Source organism: Camellia sinensis, chromosome 9, assembly GCF_055761805.1.
Source record: "Camellia sinensis isolate YWXY chromosome 9, ASM5576180v1, whole genome shotgun sequence".
NCBI classification, from domain to species: Eukaryota; Viridiplantae; Streptophyta; class Magnoliopsida; order Ericales; family Theaceae; genus Camellia; species Camellia sinensis.
Window position 1 is genome coordinate 118,419,615 of NC_138969.1, and position 21,187 is coordinate 118,440,801.

Here is a 21,187-nt window from a genome sequence, read left to right on the forward strand (position 1 = left end):
AGGACATCTCCACTCATAATCAAAATAACAATCACAAGTTATAATTAAATTATAATTAATATTATAACGAGTCATAATTAAAAATTATAAATTACGTCATATGGCACGCCCTATGATGAAGTGTGTACTACAAAATTTTACTTACAAAAATATATTTTGTATATATATAAGAATAAGAAGATAATCTACAAATTGAGCAATTTGTTGTCCCTTACCCGAAAAAGAGAATCAAATCCACGTGGCTCGTTGTAGGAATGTCTAGATAAATTTACGATTATACTCCCAATGGCCATAACACACTAAGGCATGCAAATAAATGTAAAGAAGGCTAATTTGGTAATTGTAACAGGGTCGAAATTTTCGTCCCCTAAGCATTGGCTCCATATATAGGGATAGGGAGGGAGAGAAATACTTAAAAGCATGTTTAGTGTAATAAAATATGATTTTTGGTGTATTGGGGTAAAATGGTAATTTGAGCCTAAGGGACAATAGTAGATTTGACACTCTTAAGGGACAATAGCAAATTTGATCCAAGTGGATAATTTCATAATTTCACCAAGTGCTAAAAAATAAGATTTTTTTTTTTGAACTCCAAAAGATAAGAGATTGACCATTAGAAATTAACTACAAGATAAATTAAGTAATGAGATGAGAAAATGACTGACTATTCACCGTTTAAAACTTGGGAACGTGTGAAATTATTGAAGACTAGTAACCCTCCTAGAATATGGTGGATGTGGAGTGTCCCAAAGGATGAGACTAGATGCATATGTAAGACCATATGTGTGTGTGTGTATATGTGTGTGTGTTCTAGGCATCAGTTTGATTATCATTGTGTTGCACTATTTTGTGTGCCACATGCAATATAATGAATTTTTGGAATTTTATGTCTTCTATTTGATTGGAATGAGTTGATAAATATTGAGATGGTTTTGCATATTATGCATGGTTTCAAGCATTCGATCCAAATCATTTCCACATCAGGTAATATGATTACCTATATAATAAAAGAAATAGTTTTGAAATGATTTGGATCGGATGCTTGAATTACGAATCTTGTCTGGAAAACCCCCCGTCAATTGAGAAGTTACTAGAGTTTCTCAGTATTTATCCACACTCCAAATTCCTAGGCTTTCAAGATAGTAGTCTCAAGATAGATTAATAAAAAGAGAACTTATTGTTTTTTAGTATATCTACACAATGTTAAGCCTGAGCCCTTATATCGGCATATATGGCAAACCATGTATATCATGGTTAGGCCACACCATGTGTACCATGTGTCCCTCATGGTTAGGAAATATGTGGATGAACTATGTGTACCATGTGGCTTTCAATGTTAGGCCACACCATGTGTACCGCATAGTTTCCAAACATCTCCCACTCATCCACACATCCACATCATGTGTTATATGCTTAATCATCATTTCTCAATCTATCATTCAATCCACCCCTCATACGGAAAAACAAATTGTGCGACCTGACGAGAAGGTATAAGGTAGGAGTGTTATATTAAGTCACCATAAACTAACATAACGCATCACTCAAAATATCTCATCTACACCCTAGATTCATTGGATCACACCAGCTCAAATATTTTAAAAACCCCTCACGAGTCATAGCTCATAAACATGCTTGACATCAACACTGTGTCTGTACTCATGATTATATCGTGATCTAAAATCCGACACGATTGCCTGGGCAATGAGCTACAATACAAGAGTATGATTCTCAACAATCTTCCCTAGCCACTTATGTCAATTCACTCAAACTTGACCGCTTTCCTAGACATGGTCCTCTAGATCGTGTTCATCATGACCCTTGAATGACATGCTAAAGTAACGATATCAAGTCATCACTATATGACATAGTTTCAGGTTCAAGGATATAGAGTATGCCTATTATTGTCCTAACAGGGCTTACACAGTGCTAGAGCAGGGATCCATCTAGCCACTCCCTTAAGTGGTCAATGGTAGCACATATAATATGATATGTATGCTACGGCGAAGTTTCTACTAAATTGGGTCTATCACTCTCTAACGCCATACGAATCTTAGTCTAGTCGCTATACAAGCACTTAACCTGAGTTTCTTTGCATATTCGTTCATCAAGTGCTTATCTAAGACCTCAAATTCGGCTATATTCAAGCTTCATAAAGCTGTGGATAACTTCATGTTTGACTTTTTTTAAAGTCCCATATTAGCCAATGCTATAACGACATTTTATAATAATAAATCAGTTTTGTTCACTTCTCAAGTTATAAAACATTTACCTTGCTTTCTCTCTAAGCGTCAAGATAATTAATGTCTCATCCCGCTCGCTCTACAAGTGCCAGGGTGATCACCAGTGTGAGAAGGCCGATCTAAGCCTGGTGACATCATATACAATGTGTGCTAATAGTATCAATTAAGCCATCACTACAACAAAATTGAATTTATACGGTTTGCAATGCATGCCGTAAAAATTCTTACACGGCATGTACACAAATGCCGTTATATGGCATGCCATGGAAAGTTGAGTATCATTTGTGACATGCAGGTAAAGTTATAAAAAGTAATAAATTAAACATTAATGACATACTTTGTATGTCGTATATAATTTTTTACGATATTTTTGTCATGCCATAACTCATCATACTTTCCATGGCATAATTTTGCATGCCATAGAAGGTTATTTTGAATATATTTATGGCATACTTTATATGTTGCATATATTATTTTACGGCATTTTCTTGCATGTCATAAATCATCACACTTTTCATGACATAATGTTGTATGTCGTAGAAGGTCATTTTTAATATATTTATGACATACTTTATATGTAGTATATAATCTTTTATGGTATTTTCTTTTATGTCATAAATTATTACACTTTTTATGACATAATTTTATATGACGTAGAAGATTATTTTAAAATGTAATATATATATACAGGAATATAACACTGCCTAACAGTATGCGACCTTAGCTTATAAAATGCAACCTGTGAACAAACCAAGCTGAAGCAACAACTATGAATTAAGTAAAAAAATCTAATATCCATACACCAAACAACCTACATACTAACTACCATCCTCAACTTCTATCATATCAAGCTGATAACAACCTCAAATATACAAACCAAGAAAAGAATCCAAATCATAAGGTTCACTAATCTCTAAAATACAACTTTAAACATCCAAAAAGTATAACTACAAATCGTAAATTAATTAAGTCTAATATTTAGTCCAAAAGAATGAATTGACTAGAATTGACTCTAAAATATGAAATGTTGCATGCCTGCGTAGTCTGAATTAAAGAGGTTTCAGTTATGATCCTTTCTTCAACCAGAATTGACTCTACATGAAGCAAGTGGATATCAATGGAATGAATAGGAACTATAGACACTTCAACTGTTAGCTCGCCCTTAAGAGGATCAAACATTGAGCACTGAGTGCCAATTTTACCAGTTACTTGGAAACCATCTAGTCAGCAACAACTATTGTCAATATGACAATCTTAGTGTAGCAATGAGCTAACTTTAAGAGGTCCCTACCAAATGCAAAACAATAATGATCACCGTTTTGCTAAAAATGTATCAGCAGGCCCTTCGACTTTCATCAACCTTCATGCTTATCAGTGTTTAAAAAAACTATAACTACAAGGTTCGTAAGGACATGGAAGCTGGAAAAATGTTACTTTGGCCCTTTATAATTCATAAAAACTAGAAAGAGAGGGGAAAGGAGAACAAGAAACAACCTAATCTTAGTTCAGGAAGTAATGAATGTCTTTGCGTGTCCTGAGTAATGTAAAATATGACCAGTTCAGGAGACACTGGTTGATCAGGGAGACTAGTTGAAGAAAACATCACAGTAGAATGGAAGCTAATTAAGTACATTGATTATTTTGTACAAGAGAAATCAAGAAATAGAATATGCATGTACCTTTTTCACTCTCAATTATGAACTCCATAGTGGCAAACAATGACTTGTGCAGGTATCCCCTAACTACGTCTATAGTTACCTAGGGAATGCAATTTAAGGAGGAATGGCATCTCGCAACTTATTCCACCTCAAATTGCTGGAAAGAAATAAGAAAAGAAAAATACTATAAGTAAACAGAAAATTAGAAAACAAAAAACATCAGAGAATGTGGGGTAGAGTTCTCAAAATTGGAGAAAATGTTTTCCACATGAAGTGGTTGGAAAAAAAAAAATTGTTGTATCAATATGTAGAGCATCAATCTAAAGAAGTATTATGAAATGAATAAGAAGACATCATATCTAAAGACATGTAGAAAAAAGACTACAATTTTAGGATGTGAATGAGACATACATTTATTAATGTAAACTCACTTCAAATAGACCTTGCTCCAGCAATTTGGAACTAGCTAAATAAAACTTTTAAAAAAGAGTTAATAACAATAGTCATAATAATGCATAATGCATCTTAGGGGCAATCAACCCATCCTATTCAAAGGCCAAAAATGCATTCAGACTAATACTGCATACAACCCATAAAATCATAATAAAAGAACTCTATCTTTCCATGTTCAATGTCAATTCCAGCATCAACACAATCAATAACCACCAAAGAGAGAGATGAACATGCTTGTTTCTGGGTCCTCAAATAATAGGGGACAAAGATGATGACCAAGAACATACATAAAAAAGAAATACAAATGGAAAAATAATAGGTACTGTGAAGCCCCTGAAATATGTATTCCCTAATGTTGAATTATTTTCTTAAAGCCCCTCAATTACTTGAATTTATTCGAATCTTGTCGGTTAGCATTACTATTTTATTTTTATCGAAACAGGAATTACCCTAGCTGGATTAGGTTCCCTAACCTAATTTAATTCTACCTAAGTTGCATGTATTTAACTCCAAGCCCTTACTCTTTATTTAAATTCAAAACTTGCCTTAAAAACTAGTACTTGTACCTTGTACCTTGAAGTACCATCAATCTTGTTATATATATATATACCTAGAGGAGTGTGCCTAGAACCTAAAATGATTTAAATAATAGGAAAATGTTTGAGGGCTACAATTTTTGTGGCCACAATGGCTCAAAACTGCCAAAACGACGTCGTTTTGGCATGTTTTGCACCCAAAATGACGTCGTTTTGGCAGTTTTGAGCCATTGTGGCCACAAACATTGTGGCCCTCTAGCATTGTTGTAAATAATAACCCCATCACACTTCCCCAAGGAGGAACCAATTTTCAAGAACCACCATCATGAACTTTTAGGAAAACACAACCTAGCGACCTAGACCTAGAATGCAAAATCCATGAACTAGTCTCATTACAACTAGGAGTTGCCTAAACCAATGAACAAGCCTCCCAAAATCCCTTCCATTCCTTTAGAATTCGAACAAATCCTAACCTTTCCATCCATATCCAACTAAGGGACTTTTAGGACTTTTTGCCTCAAAGGTTTGTCTATAAATACCAACACACCCCCTAGCTTGCAAACACACACAACATACTCACTCACACACACATTTCGGTTAGAGAGAGGGAGGAGAGAAAGAAAGAGAAGTCTAGAGGAGAAGAAGGAGGAAGAAGAGAGCTTCTTGTGCAAAGCTTAGTAGGTAAGCCATAAACACAACCTTCTCTTTCATTTTCCTTTTTTCAATACATATTTCTAAGGGTTCTAAGTAATGTTTTCAGATCTTTTATTACTGAGTTCTCATGTTAAAAATGCTAAGGGTTGAGTATTGATTTCATCTCTCTTGTATTTTCCCCATTTTGGCACAAAACCATCTTCTTTTGTACCAATCTCTGAACTTTTCAAGAGCACTTCTTCAAACAAATTTTCTGAGTTAAACATGTGACAGTTAGCATATTTTCTTCACAAAAGAAATGAAGCTTCCCTTGGTGGAACCCCTTTTTCATAAATCTTCTTGTTTTGGGCAAAGCACCTTAGAATCTGTTTTTGCAGCCCACTTCCAGAAATTCTAGAAAAATGTACAAAATTATTCTGGACCTCTATTTTATGTCAAAACCTTCCTTAAGGTGTTATCTTTCAACAAAAAATTGTTTCATCGAAAAACATTAAGCGGTTTGCAAGAAAATCAATTTTTCGTAACGATCGACGGATCTGGACAGAACCTGGACAGCGCTGGAATATTTTCTAAATATCTTAAAATCTGGAAAAACAATCCCGTTTCCGAAAACTGTTCTAGAAACTAGATCAAATTCCCTACGAACCATAGGAAGGCCAAGTCCAATGAAGGATCTAAAATAGGCCTTTCATTTTAATCTTTATGCGATACTAAATCTGAAAATTTTGTTATGTGTGGATGTTTTATACCCTTGAGTTCATGAGATTGCTTATTAGCTTATGATCATATCTTGGCATGATGTTATATGTGTTGTAGTTATGTTATTTACCTTTCTCATCTTAAGAATGCATGCTTATATGAATGTTATTGTCTTATAAGTTGGACTAACCTTGATTTTAAAACATTTAATTCAACGGGAAACCTAATTGGGCATTGGGTTTTCGAGCACTTGAGTAATGAAAAGATGAGAATATGTGATATTTGGATTGTTGGGATGCGTTCCCTATTTAAAAGCTAAAGTCTTGCGCAAGTGGTTTTCGGAACCCTTGAACGGAGCGGTTGTATTCGGACCCTAGGTGGTTTGGTGTAAGGAGGGATTTGGGCAAGGGCCTATTTTACCGTCTCTTTTGAGGCCCTGTGGTTGGCGCTACGCAGTATATAACCGTTGGTTGGCATTCGAGGTTAGATCTACAACAAAGCAGCAAAAGAGGGGGCATACTGAATAATCCGCGTCCGATTCTTGTGGTTGGGACAATGAAATCTCTTTGGGGGATTTCTAGTTGCTAACAATCTAACTCAACCCTTTTTATTTATTTGAGTATCATGCTTTACTACTTGATGTTATAATTGTGATTATGTATTAGACTGGGAAAAAGGGGTGGGGTGTGTGTGTGTGTTTACTGGGCATTCAAAGCTTATGGGGTATCATGCCAGGTGACGAAGCGGAACTTATAGCGGGAGACGACAAGCCGGAAAACTTCGAAGACTTTTGGCTATCTTAGGAAGGCTAGAAATTTCCTTTTGTTATTTTGTAAGACTCGTGTGAAGATTTAAGCTTCTTTTGGGATGTAATGTAATAGAACAAACTTTTGAAATTAAGGATATTCGTGGTTGTTATGTACTTATACTTTAATATTTACATGTATGAACCTTATGGTTGCTTATGAGACCTTGTGTCAATACCTTTTAAGATCTGTCAAAAGGGTAGTGCGCTGCCTAAGAAAGCTGGACTTAGAAGGGAGGCTAATCTAACTCCTCCGGCGATCTGGGATCTTACTGGTTATTGACCATAGGACTCATTAGTGACTCTCCTTTGACTGCAACCAATGGTGTAGAATCGGGGCGTCACAACTTGGTATCAGAGCATAGGTTCAACCCTTACCCACGCGTTTCGACCTACGGTTAGAGACTACCTTGCCCTGACTATGTTAGAATCTTTCTTGACCTATCTTAAGGAATTTCTTCGAATTTCAGGCACACCAACATCAACTCATGAGGACCTACTTCAAAATCGTAAAATGGTTTTAACTTTGAGTAAGGCCTCACATCGCGCAGTAGGGGATACTATTAGTTCTACGTGTCTTCTATCGATTGTCATATCCTCATCTTGTATTCATAACCTTTATTCAATTTCATCATTTTCCAAGATTAAGTCTTGTCCATCTGGTCCTGTTTTATATACTACTATTTGTAAATTCAACCTCCTTTGACCCTTGATTATTTAGCCCAAGACCTCTTGTAAATAATTTCATTTTCTTTACTCGGTGATGAATCTTGGATATTCAGTTTGAAACGCGGATGGCCAACGCAGTTTCAAGTTAAATATCTAGTTTATTCACTACATCTATAACCTTGATCACATTGAAGTTCAAAACCATAACATCATACCGTTCATCTATATTTCAGTTAATCCTGATGTTATCACCATAACTACTTTGTATTCTTCGTCTCCACTTCAATCCAATTTTAGGAATCTCGTAATTATTATTATGAAGTTGTGCTATGTGAACACCCTAGGATAATTAAACTCTAAATTAGTAGCTTACCCATAAGGAATTGCCTCTGTAATTTTTGACTTACGCCTCACCCCCACTCAAAGAAAAACAAATGGTGGGCCCTACTTCGAGACAAGTAATAACATGAGCTTGCAAGCAACAATAGAAATGCGGTACCAGGAAATCGAAACCTTAAGAATGGACTAGTAACCGTGGCTAAAATCCCGAACCGTATCAAGAATCAAATTTTGGAGGAGTCTTACCATCTTTGTGGAATGAGGTAGGATCCAAGGGGATTTGGAGCTTGTGGGAGGAAACTCAACTTCATGAAGATACCCTACTCCGACCTCATCTTAAAAATAGATTCGTTACTCATACCTTAACAATTATCGATAGTTACCAGAAGAAGGAGATGACTTACCCATCCAACGGAGCATGTTTTCAGTTTAAGGAGGATGGACAAGACCCCACGGCTTCAACGAAAGGTAGGACACAGTGGCGCGATCAACTTGCGGGTAGGATAGCAAGTCTGATTCTAAATGAGGAAGGCCAAGGAGAAATAGAACTTCTGCACGTAGTATGCGAGTATGCAAATGTATTTCCTACGGAATTACCAGGATTGCCACCAATCCGGGAAGTAGACTTTAGCATCGAGCTACAACCTGAAACTACCCCAATATCCATGGCTCCGTATCGCATGGCTCCAGCAGAGCTACTAGAATTGAAGACACAACTATAGGAATTGCTCAAGAGAGGATTCATTAGGCCAGGTACTTCGCCATAGGGAGCACCCGTGTTGTTTGCTAAAAAGAAGGATGGGTCGTTTAGCCTATGCATCGATTAACGCCAACTTAATCGAGTCACGATTAAGAACCGATACCCACTCCCAAGGATTGATGACCTTTTTGACCAACTTAGAAGCTCAAGGTGCTATTCAAAGATCGGTCTCAGGTCAGGTTACCTTCAACTACGAATCAAGGAGGAGGATATACCAAAAACTGTCTTTCGTACTAGATATGGCCACTATGAGTTTGTAGTAATGCCCTTCGGACTAACCAATGCACTGGCAGTATTCATGAGCCTAATGAATAAGATCTTTAGACCATGCCTTGACTAGTTTGTAGTAGTGTTTATTGATGACATCTTGGTATATTCAAGGTTTGAAGAAGAGCATGAGCAACATTTAAGGACTGTCCTTCAAGTTCTTAGGGAAAATCGGTTATATGCCAAGGCAAGTAAATGTGAGTTCTGGTTGAATGAAGTGAAAATTCTTAGGGCACGTGGTATCAGAGAATGGGATTGCGGTGGATCCAACCAAGGTGGAGGCAGTATTAGATTAGGGACTACCAAAAACCGTGTCAGAAATTCGCAGCTTCTTAGGATTGGTCGGTTATTACCGGAGGTTCATCCAAGATTTCTCCAAACTAGCTAAACCAATGACTCGCTTGACGCAAAAAGGAGTAAAGTATAAGTGGGACGACGCTTGCGAAAAATCCTTCCAAGAGCTAAAGAAGAGGTTGACTAGTGCGCCAATCTTGACCATCCCAGAACGAGATGAAGGGCACACTGTGTATTGCGATGCATCTAAAGAAGGATTAGGTTGCGTACTCATGCAGAATGGAAAGGTAGTCGCGTATGGATCCAGGCAGTTAAAACCTCACGAGCGCAACTACCCCACGTATGACTCGGAGTTAGCAGCCGTAGTTTTTGCCCTAAAGCAGTGGCGACATTACCTGTACGGGGAACAATTTGAGATTTTCACAGATCACAAGAGCCTGAAGTATCTATTCACGCAGAAGGACCTTAACTTGAGACAGAGACGATGGATAGAGTATCTTGAGGATTTCCAGTTCACTCTCTCATATCACCCCGGTAAAGCCAATGTAATAGCAAATGCTCTAAGTCGCAAGACTAGGGGGATGATGGCTAAGATCTCCGTCAAGGAATGGGATATGGTTAAGACACTCAATGAGTTCAGGATCCAAGTAAAATCTCAAGATACAAGAGCATATCTTAGTGCGCAGAAGGCGATGCCTAAGTTGATGAATGAGGTCATGGAGGCCCAGAAGCACGATCAAGAGGTAGCCTACATTAAGGGACGTCTGGAATCAGGAGAGCCCATGCCCGATTGGGTAATTCACCCTAATGGGAGTTTAAGATAAAAAGGCAGGTTGTTTGTACCAAGTGACGAGTTACTTAGAGAAAGGGTACTGAAGGAATGTCATCATTCTGCATTCGTGATACATCTAGGAGGGACTAAAATGTACCAAGATTTGAAGAGGCAGTATTAGTGGAATGGAATGAAGAAGGAAGTGGCTAAATTTGTAGCAAGATGTCTGACATGCCAACAAATGAAGGCGGAACATCAGAAACCAGGGAGAATGTTGTAACCTCTACCGATAGTCGAATGGAAGTGGGAGTACGTGATGATGGATTTTGTAACGGGGTTGCCTAAGTCACCTAGAGGGCACGATGCTATATGGGTAATCGTGGACTGCCTCACCAAGTCAGCGCATTCCTTACCCTATAAGATGACCGACACTTTAGAGTCTATGTGCAGACTCTACATTGGGAAGATCATTCGACTACATGGAATTCCGGTATCTATTGTGTCAGATCGTGATCCACGATTCACCTCTCGATTTTGGGGAAGCCTGCAGGAAGCTCTTGGTATGGAGCTATCTTTTAGCACCGCCTTTCACCCACAGACAAATGGACAATCTGAGTGCACTATCCAGACACTCGAAGATATTCTAAGAGCATGCGTGATGGATTTTCAAGGAAGTTGGGAACGACACCTACCCTTAGGTGAATTCGCCTGCAACAACAGCTTTCAAGCTAGCATCGGTATGGCGCCTTTTGAAGCATTATACGGACGACCTTGCAGATCGCCGATTTGTTAGACGGAAGTGGGTGATGCAAATCTGATAGGACCCGAACTTGTTCTAGAAACTACTGAGAAGGTCAAATTGATCCAACAACGGTTAAAGACTGCCCGAGACCGCCAAAAGAATTATGCAGAAAGAGGAGAAGACCATTGATATTTGAAGTAGATAGCCACGTGTTTCTAAGGTGCAACCCAGGCGTGGAGTCGTACATTTTGGGAGAAAGGGGAAGCTGTCGCCACGATATATTAGACTTTTTGAGGTATTGAAAAGAGTGGGCGAAGTAGCATATAGATTAGCTCTACCCCCGCAGTTAGCAGGGATACACAACGTCTTCCATATATCTATGTTGAGAAAATACATTGCTGACCCGACACACGTCCTCAAATGGGAAGAGATCAGTCTTGACAAAGATATTACGTTTAAAGAAGGATCGGAAGCAATACAGGATCGTCGAGAAAAGAACCTTAGAGGCAAGACAATTCACTTGGTGAAAGTGCTATGGCGTCATTGGGCAGTTGAGGAATCCACTTGGAAACGCCAGGATTGGGTGACGGCAAACTACCCCGAGCTTTTCGAAGGCAGTATGTAGTTGAATTTCGAGGACGAAATTGTTTTAAGGGGGATAGGTTGTGAAGCCCCTGATATACGTATTCCCTAACGTTGAATTATTTTCTTAAAGCCCCTTGGTTACATGAATTTATTCGAATCTTGTCGGTTAACATTACTATTTTATTTTTATTGAAACAGGAATTACCCTAGCCAGATTAGGTTCCCTAACCTAATTTAATTCTACGTAAGTTACATGTATTTAACTCCAAGCCCTCACTCTTTATTTAAATTCAAAACTTCCCCCAAAAACTAGTACTTGTACCTTGTACCTTGAAGTACCATCAGTCTTGTTATATATATATATACACCTAGAGGAGTGTGCCTAGAACCTAAAATGATTTAAATAGTAACCCCATCACACTTCCCCAAGGAGGAGCCAATTTTCAAGAACCACCATCATGAACTTCTAGGAAAACACAACCTAGTGACCTAGACCTAGGATGCAAAATTCAAGAACTAGTCTCATTACAACTAGGAGTTGTCCAAATCAATGAACAAGCCTCCCAAAATCCCTTCCATTCCTTTAGAATTCGAACAAATCCTAACCTTTCCATCCATATCCAACTAAGGGACTTTTAGGACTTTTTGCCTCAAAGGTTTGTCTATAAATACCAACACACCCCCTAGCTTGCAAACACACACAACACACTCACTCACACACACATTTCGGTTAGAGAGAGGGAGGAGAGAAAGAAAGAGAAGTCTAGAGGAGAAGAAGGAGGAAGAAGAGAGCTTCTTGTGCAAAGCTTAGTAGGTAAGCCACAAGCACAACCTTCTCTTTCATTTTCCTTTTTTCAATACATATTTCTAAGGGTTCTAAGTACTGTTTTCAGATCTTTTATTACTGAGTTCTCATGTTAAAAATGCTAAGGGTTGAGTATTGATTTCATCTCTCTTGTATTTTTCCCATTTTGGCACAAAACCATCTTCTTTTGTATCAATCTCTCAACTTTTCAAGAGCGCTTCTTCAAAAAAAATTTCTAAGTTAAACATGTGATAGTTATCATATTTTCATCACAAAAGAAATGAAACTTTCCCTTGGTGGAACCCCTTTTTCATAAATCTTCTTGTTTTGGGCAAAGCACCTTAGAATCTATTTTTGCAGCCCACTTCCAGAAATTCTAGAAAAATGTACAAAATTATTCTGGACCTCTATTTTATGTCAAAACCTTCCTTAAGGTGTTATCTTTCAACAAAAAATTTTTTCATCGAAAAACATTAAGTGGTTTGCAAGAAAATCAATTTTTCGTAACGATCGAAGGATCTGGACAGAACCTGGACAGCGCTGGAATATTTTCTACATATCTTAAAATCTGGAAAAGAAATCCCGTTTCTGAAAAATGTTCTAGAAACTAGATCAAATTCCCTACGAACCATAGGAAGGCCAAGTCAAGTGAAGGATCTAAAATGGGCCTTTCATTTTAATCTTTATGCGATACTAAGTCTGGAAATTTTGTTATGTGTGGATGTTTTATACCCTTGAGTTCATGAGATTGCTTATTAGCTTGTGGTCATATCTTGGCATGATGTTATATGTGTTGTGGTTATGTTATTTACCTTTCTGATCTTAAGAATGCATGCTTATATGGATATTATTGTCTTATAAGTTGGACTAACCTTGATTTTAAAACATTTAATCCAACGGGAAATCTAATTGGGAGGGCATTGGGTTTTCGAGCACTTGAGTAATGAAAAGATGAAAATATGTGATGTTTGGATTGTTGGGATGCGTTCCCTATTGAAAGTTAAAGTCTTGCGCAAGTGATTTTCGGAACCCTTGAACGGAGCGGTTGTATTCGGACCCTAGGTAGTTTGGTGTGAGGAGGGATTTGGGCAAGGCCCTATTTTACCGTCTCTTTTGAGGCCCTACGGTTGGCGCTACGCGGTATATAACCGTTGGTAGGCATCCGAGGTTAGGTCTGCAACAAAGCAGCAAAAGAGGGGGCATACCGAATAATTTGCGTCCGATTCTTGTGGTTGGGACGATGAAATCTCTTTGGGGGATTTCTAGTTGCTAACAATCTAACTCAACCCTTTTATTTATTTATTTATTTATTTGAGTATCATGCTTTACTACTTGATGTTATAATTGTGATTGTGTATTGGACTGGGAAAAAAGGGTGGGGTGTGTGTGTGTTTATTGGGCATTTAAAGCTCACGGCGTATCATGCCAAGTGATGAAGCGGAACTTATAGCGGGAGACGACAAGCCGGAAAACTTCGAAGACTTTTGGCTATCTTAGGAAGGCTAGAAATTTCCTTTTGTTATTTTGTAAGACTCGTGTGAAGATTTAAGCTTCTTTTGGGATGTAATGTAATAGAATAAGCTTTTGAAATTAAGGATATTCGTGGTTGTTATGTACTTATACTTTAATATTTACATGTATGAACCTTATGGTTGCTTATGAGACCTTGTGTCAATACCTTTTAAGATCTGTCAAAAGGGTAGTGCGCTGCCTAAGAAAGCTGGACTTAGAAGGGAGGCCAAACTGACTCTTCCGGCGATCTGGGAACTTACTGGTTATTGACTATAGGACTCATTAGTGACTCTCCCTTGACTGCAAGCAATGGTTTAGAATCGGGGCGTCACTGGTACGCACATCTGAGTAAATGATACTCCTCTACATAGGACATATTTTATCCACTAGGTTTGGGGATAAGTCTATCATTACCTATGATAGAGCACATTAGCATTCCCATATTAGTATCACACTACTCTAAAAGATATAACAAATTATGATGAGAAGTATCAGAAACACATAGCATTCACAAATGTAATGTAGGAATGAAGAAACATCTTTTTGAGATTTATGGAAGCTTTAGCCTTGTTCTAGCTTACATCTAACAACAATGCTATTTGCCAAGTCATTTTAACCTTGGAGATTAGGTCTGCCGTGTCATTACAATTATCCAGTAGGTCACAGATGTGCTAAAAGCTTAGATCTAAAAGCGTACTATGTGTTAAATTTTGAAATTAAATGTATATCATCATATAAAATAGAATGCATACAAGTCCAGATACAGAGGCCCTATGTAGCAGTGACTTCTGATACCATAGTTAACATTTACGCGAAGAGCTATTTTCTCAAGCTTGTTCATGGCAGAAAAGTATGTCAAGTGGCTTAAGACTGCAGGGTCAAGAGGCTTATCGGGTGCCACTCCATCAACCTGAACCCAAGGATGGCCTACAAAGAAACCAAAGGCTCATTAATGCGCCATTCCAAATGTCTATAATAAAGCAATTTCTCACCCACAAAAAAAATTGTCATCTGCCTTTCCTCCAAGTTTTTAGCATAAAAGTTTTCTCACAATGTTTTTGTTTAATCCTATCAAAATCATTTCCTAGAAAAGGAATAGAATTTTAATAGGTATATATATATGTATACATATGTAGAGCATTTATAATGAGAGCCTATAGAACAAATCTAGTTCGCACGTGCTTATCCTTCTTGTTTATGACAAAAATTCTACTAAGGTTTGTGAGACTTTGCCAAATAAATCCAGCCCAAACCAACGTAGTGTGCCTCTTTAGTTTATCAGCCCAAACCATCATATAACTCTGTGTGACTCTGCCAAATAAATCCAACTGCATTCCTAGTAATACTTTAAACAAATGTATAATCCAAAAGCTGAGGTTTTTTTCTTTTTCCTTTCTAACAGAAACAAAGAAAACGGCTTTTAACTCCATTACATGAGTGCAAACGCGCGCACACAGTTTTCAATGTATGTGAGCTTAAAATGCAATCAGAGTGTGGGAGGAGAAGCTATGACAAAGGAAAATAAGCTCCATGTGCAATTATAACTTTGGCTAAATGATAACCAATCCAAGTCCCTAAGATTTCCAAATCAAATTCTATTCTTTACTGTGGGGATATATTTTCTGAGTACCAACATGTGGCAAGGTGACGCCGACGTGTCAGCCGAGGTGCTACGTGTCTTGGTCGTGACGCCGAGGTGATCTCGGCAAGGCCGAGGTTATCTCCGAAGATATCAAAATCCGAGATAAGTGGATAAGGGACAAGAGTCCTAGAATGAGAGAAGACTTCAGTTTGTATTAAGATAAGACTCTTAGAGAGTTTATCCTAATCTTATTGGGAGTTCAAGATTAGCAGTAATCCTGAGTCCATAGAAGTTAGGCTTCTATTGGGACTAGGTTTATGTTGGCTATAAAAGAGAGGCACCCCCATGGGTCTAAGGTATGCTTTTGATACTCAAGCTTGTGAGTTTAGCACTTGATTTATCTTTGAGAGATATACTGACTTGATCGTCGGAGTGCCCCCGGATGGACGAACCACCGCCGGAATCTTCTCTTCCTGTTGCAGGTCAGCCAGGTGCCATCTATTCCGCTGGTGCTCTCCAGTTGATTACTAGGCGGGCAGTGTGGTCAGAAAATTACTCACACAATTTGGCGCCGTCTGTGGGAAAGAAAGAAGAATAGATGGCCAATGACGGACAGAAGGATCAGATTAGAGACAATGCTCCTGCTGGGAGTGGGAGACCTATCGATCTCGACGTTGAAGGACGACCGCAACACAGAAACTCGCGACCAGAGTCACGGAGTGAAAGATGCCGGCCAGGAAGGTAACACACCAAAGACAACAGATCGAAGCGGATACTATAACGAAGATGACCTCCAGGTATGGAAGGATAGATACCTACAGAGGAACGAAGACCCTTCCAGAAGGGATGTAAAGACAGGGGGGCATGAGCGCTCCCAAGGAGATAACATTCAAGTATAGAAGAGCTCAACCTGAGTGAGCAAATCCCGGATCCCAGATCCCAAAAGACATGATCTCGGCCTAGATGAGTAGGTCCGAGAAAAGAAGAGCTCAACCTGAGTGAGCAGATCCAAGATTCCAGAAGATAAGATCTCTGGACCCGAGTCCCAAAATAGAAGAGCACAATGAGCAGATCTGAGATCCCAGAAGATAAAAAGGAAACACGCAAGATCAGACTAAAGTTTGCCAGAATTGAGAAATATACTAGGGCCAAGGAGGACATGCCGGGAACAAAGGCGTCGGAACAAGAGAAGAGAAACGGCTCGCCGATGCGAGGCCGAAAAATCAAACTCAGGTTGGAGCCAAGTAAGATCAATAGAGAAACCAAGGCCGACAACCTCGGCTTGAATTAAACCTCGGCGACAAGGTCGAAGCTACATGTATGATGAGAACCCAAGTGAATTTTAAGTTCACACTGGGGGGGCAGAGAGAAGAAGAATGCGTTTAACGCTTGTTGAAATTTGTAGCAATTTACAAGTTGAACTTAAACCGAAGTAATGCTTAACGCTTGTTAAAATTTGTAGCAATTTACAAGTTAAAGTTAAGCCGAGATAATTGTTTATCTTCACTTGTTGAAATTTGTAGCAATTTACAAGTTGAAGTTAAACCGAAGTAATGCTTGATGCTTGTTGAAATTTGTAGCAATTTACAAGTTAAAGTTAAGCTGAGATAATTGTTTATCTTCACTTGTTGAAATTTGTAGCAATTTACAAGTTGAAGTTAAACCGAAGTAATGCTTAACGCTTGTTGAAATTTGTAGCAATTTACAAGTTGAAGTTAAGCCGAGATAATTGTTTATCTTCACTTGTTGAAATTTGTAGCAATTTACAAGTTGAAGTTAAACCGAAGTAATGCTTAACGCTTGTTGAAATTTGTAGCAATTTACAAGTTGAAGTTAAGCCGAGATAATTGTTTATCTTCACTTGTTGAAATTTGTAGCAATTTACAAGTTAAAGTTAAACCGAAGTAATGCTTAACACTTGTTGAAATTTGTAGCAATTTACAAGTTAAAGTTAAGTCGAGATAATTGTTTACCTTCACTTGTTGAAATTTGTAGCAATTTATAAGTTGAAGTTAAGCCGAGATCATTGTTTATCTTCACTTGTTGAAATTTGTAGCAATTTACAAGTTGAAGTTAAGCCGAGATCATTGTTTACCTTCACTTGTTGAAATTTGTAGCAATTTACAAGTTGAAGGTAAGCCGATATATATTGTTTAACACTTGTGGAAATTTGTAGTAATTTACAAGTAGATCATTGTTTAGCACTTGTTATAACTTAAGAAAAGTTTACGAAGTTGAGATTAAACTAGTATATGTTTATCCATGTTGAAATTTGTAAGCAATTTACAGGACAAGTACTTGCCGAAGAAAAACGTCAGGTGGCATAACCGAGGTGTGTCACCTCGAGAAGATTGCACAAAGAAGGAAAAGTACATAAGACATGCAAAATATTCTAAGTATAGAATCATGCAAGAGCAGTTAGAAGAAGATCAAGACAGAATTCATGGTGATTGACACGCCCTCGCCATACAATATCATCTTGGGAAGGCCATGGTTGCATGCAATGGGGGCAGTTCCCTCAACATTGCACCAACTACTGCGGTTCCCAACAAAACATGGGATTGAAGAAGTTAGAGGGGATCAACTGCAGGCGGAGAATTGCTCCATGGCAGCAATGAAATCCACCTGCAGCATTCGAGAACCAGAGAAGGCAGAGATTGAAAACGAGGACATAGAGGTCCTAGATGATGTCGGCAAGGAGCCAGCCGAGAGGAGTGAAGAGGCACTGAAAATCCTCGTTCAGAAGGGGGATGAAGAACGCTTCTTTCTTCTCGGCTTAGGCTTAGTCGAAGAAGAAGAAAGAGAATTGGAAGCTTTTTTTTTAGAGCAAACATTGAGGTATTTGCTTGGACACCTTACGAAAAGCCTAGCATTGACCCCGAGGTCACTTGCCACCAACTGAACGTCGACAGGTCGGCCAAACCTGTAATCCAATGAGCAAGAGGACCGACGTTGATGCACGTCGAAGCAGTAGAGGAAGAAGTAGACAGACTTCTAGAGCCCAAGGCCATCCGAGAAGTCAATTACCCGACATGGCTACCAAATACAGTGGAAGAAGGAATGATAATCAAGGAGCAAGGAATGTTAACATCGGCCAACAAACAGACATTTTTCAGAAGCAAAAAAGGTTGCATATGCAAAGAAAACAAAAGTACAAAGATGAAGACCCTAAGATCTAGGGACTAGGGTAAGAACGTCAGACTAATCTACTTCAACAGTTGACAGTGGTTCAGCATTGGACGTCAGCTGGGAAAGCTTCTCTACCATTATCTCGGCAACAATTTTAAGAAGGGACGTGTTTCTAAGACTATACAAAGAACAGAAACGAAGGCAAGAATATGGAAATACAACAAGAAAAACAAGAAGAGAGAAATCAGAGTCAAGAAGATGACAAAGCTCAAGAATAAAGCCAAAGTGCACAGGCACTAAGTAAGTATGTGAAGAACAAGAAAGTAATGACCCAGACACGATGCTAGCAACAGAAAACGGATATGACAAGAACAGTGCCAGGCATTCAAACAATTCAAAACTTGAAGAGAGACGAAAATAGAAGGCAACAGATGGCAAGTAAATAGATTCAGAAGAGTTATGAAAGATCGAGCTTAATAGCAAGTAAAGAGTTTATGAACCTACCAAGTGAAATGAACGCTGATATGAAAATCACCGGAGTCAAATAGATGACTGGAAATCGGGAACTCACCAGAGAGTGTAAGTGGAGCAGTTGCAAAAGCTCTTGGAGTTTACAAATTAATGGAACCAGAACCTCAACTAGGAGGTGCGATTTCAAGCAGCTTGGAAAGCATGAAACTTGATTCTTGACACCAGTGGACAGTAAAGTCTAGGGAACTTTGAGGTCGGCAAGTTTGATCTCGGACAGAGGGGCACAGATGAATGAACAGTATAGGTTCCATCACCTCATAATGCCGAGGTAATAGAACCTAGGGGGCAGTTGTGGGGATATATTTTCTAAGTACCAACACGTGGCAAGGTTACGCCGACGTGTCAGCCGAGGTGCTACGTGTCTTGGTCGTGACGCTGAGGTGATCTCGGCAAGGCCGAGGTTATCTCCGAAGATATTGGAATCCGAGATAAGTGGATAAGGGACAAGAGTCCTAGAATGAGAGAAGACTTCAGTTTATATTAAGATAAGACTCTTAGAGAGTTTATCCTAATCTTATTGGGAGTTCAAGATTAGCAGTAATCCTGAGTCTATAGAAGTTAGGCTTCTATTAGGACTACGTTTATGTTGGCTATAAAAGAGAGGCACCCCCATGGGTCTAAGGTATGCTTTTGATACTCAAGCTTGTGAGTTTAGCACTTGATTTATCTTTGAGAGATATACTGACTTGATCGTCGGAGTGCCCCCGGGTGGACGAACCACCGCCAGAATCTTCTTTTTTTGTTGCAGGTCAGCCAGGTGCCATCTATTCTGCCGGTGCTCTCCAGCTGATTACTAGGCGGGCAGTGTGGTCAGAAAATTACTCACACATTTACTTTTACTATTTCAAAGAACTTCTCACTCCTTAATTATTTTCACCTTCGGTCCCCTTATCTTCCTCCAAAATTTGATCCTAAATAAACCAAAAACTATTTTAAGTTTTAGATGGGATTCTTTTATTTAGCCTCCTAGTTGATTTGCTCAAAAATTCACCTAAGGTTTAGGAGTTTAGTTTAGTGCAGAGACTGAAACAAACCACCTCCAAATTAAAACATCCATTATAATTATAACCATACACCTGACGGTATTGTTGCCGGGGTAGGGACATTACTCGCAGTTAGTGAAGACATCCTCATGCACAATGACAGAATGACCTGAAAATGCAACGTTTTATAACTTAATAATAATAACATCGATACATACTCGCAGCACCCACAACAAAACATAAGGCATATGTTTGTGTATGGGCAAATTCGTGAGAACCACATGTTTATGCTGGGATATCAAACAATGAAACATTAAAACACTAGGCACAGTGTGAGAATGAAAAGATTGTAAAAGCTATTTTTCTAGCTTATTTGAGCAGAAATAAAAACCCAGATCTTCGTTTGGGAATTGAAAACCAATAAAACTTGTTCACCACAAATATTGGTCGTCGCTTTTGAAAGAAAAAAAAAACATGTAATTGAATACAAAGTTTTAGCACAAAGAATCGTCTGAGTTAATCCATTCATAAACCAGCGTTAGTTACTCGCCCTCTCTTCCTCAGTACCATACATATGTTTACCCTTCCTTTCCCACCTCAAATACGCTTGTATCAGTACAAGATCTTCAGGAATTGAAATATTTGGAATTAACTTGTCTGTCAGTGAAACATGAAAGTTACCACCATCATTTCTGAACCTACCAATAAAAGAATTAAGAAAAATTAAAGAAATTAAATAGGTAAATTTTTTGGGTATAGATTACACAAAAGCTACAAAGCTAGCAAATTATAGACCAATGGGTATTTATCATTTGTTCTGTTCTTCCTCAACTATAAGAAACTCTATAGCATGTATTGTCGAATCATCAATCTCTATTTTCAAGAAGAAATTGGAGCTAGACTACAAAGAAAACGATGAATAATAAAAAGTGAGCATCTAGTTGTAGACTTAGGTAAGTCGAAAAGAGGTCACCAATATTCAGTTTATGGAAAGACACTCCATGAATTGAATTTCTACCACCATTCAGTAACTTACTTTCACAAAAGGAGTTCTACGAGCTCTGTTCTTATACATCCTAGTTCCCTCAGGAGAACGAGAAGGAAGTACCGACTTCCTCAAAAAATGACAAAAGTGATAGAAAACATTTTAATGCTATAGCTCAAAACTTGAA

General features: G+C 38.4%; 1 protein-coding gene across 1 annotated transcript; it reads right to left on the minus strand.

Annotated features, from left to right (window-relative positions):
- Positions 1-2,922: 2,922 nt before the first annotated feature.
- On the minus strand, positions 2,923-20,918 carry LOC114268772 (calcium-dependent protein kinase 5-like). Its single transcript, XM_082887506.1, has 5 exons — positions 20,566-20,918; positions 20,109-20,184; positions 14,543-14,717; positions 3,920-4,055; positions 2,923-3,826 (listed from the first exon to the last, which is right to left on the minus strand). Exons 1-4 carry the CDS (start codon positions 20,587-20,589, stop codon positions 4,013-4,015), a joined length of 318 nt encoding a protein of 105 aa, XP_082743632.1. The 5' UTR covers positions 20,590-20,918; the 3' UTR covers positions 2,923-3,826; positions 3,920-4,012.
- Between the last annotated feature and the right edge of the window lie 269 nt (positions 20,919-21,187).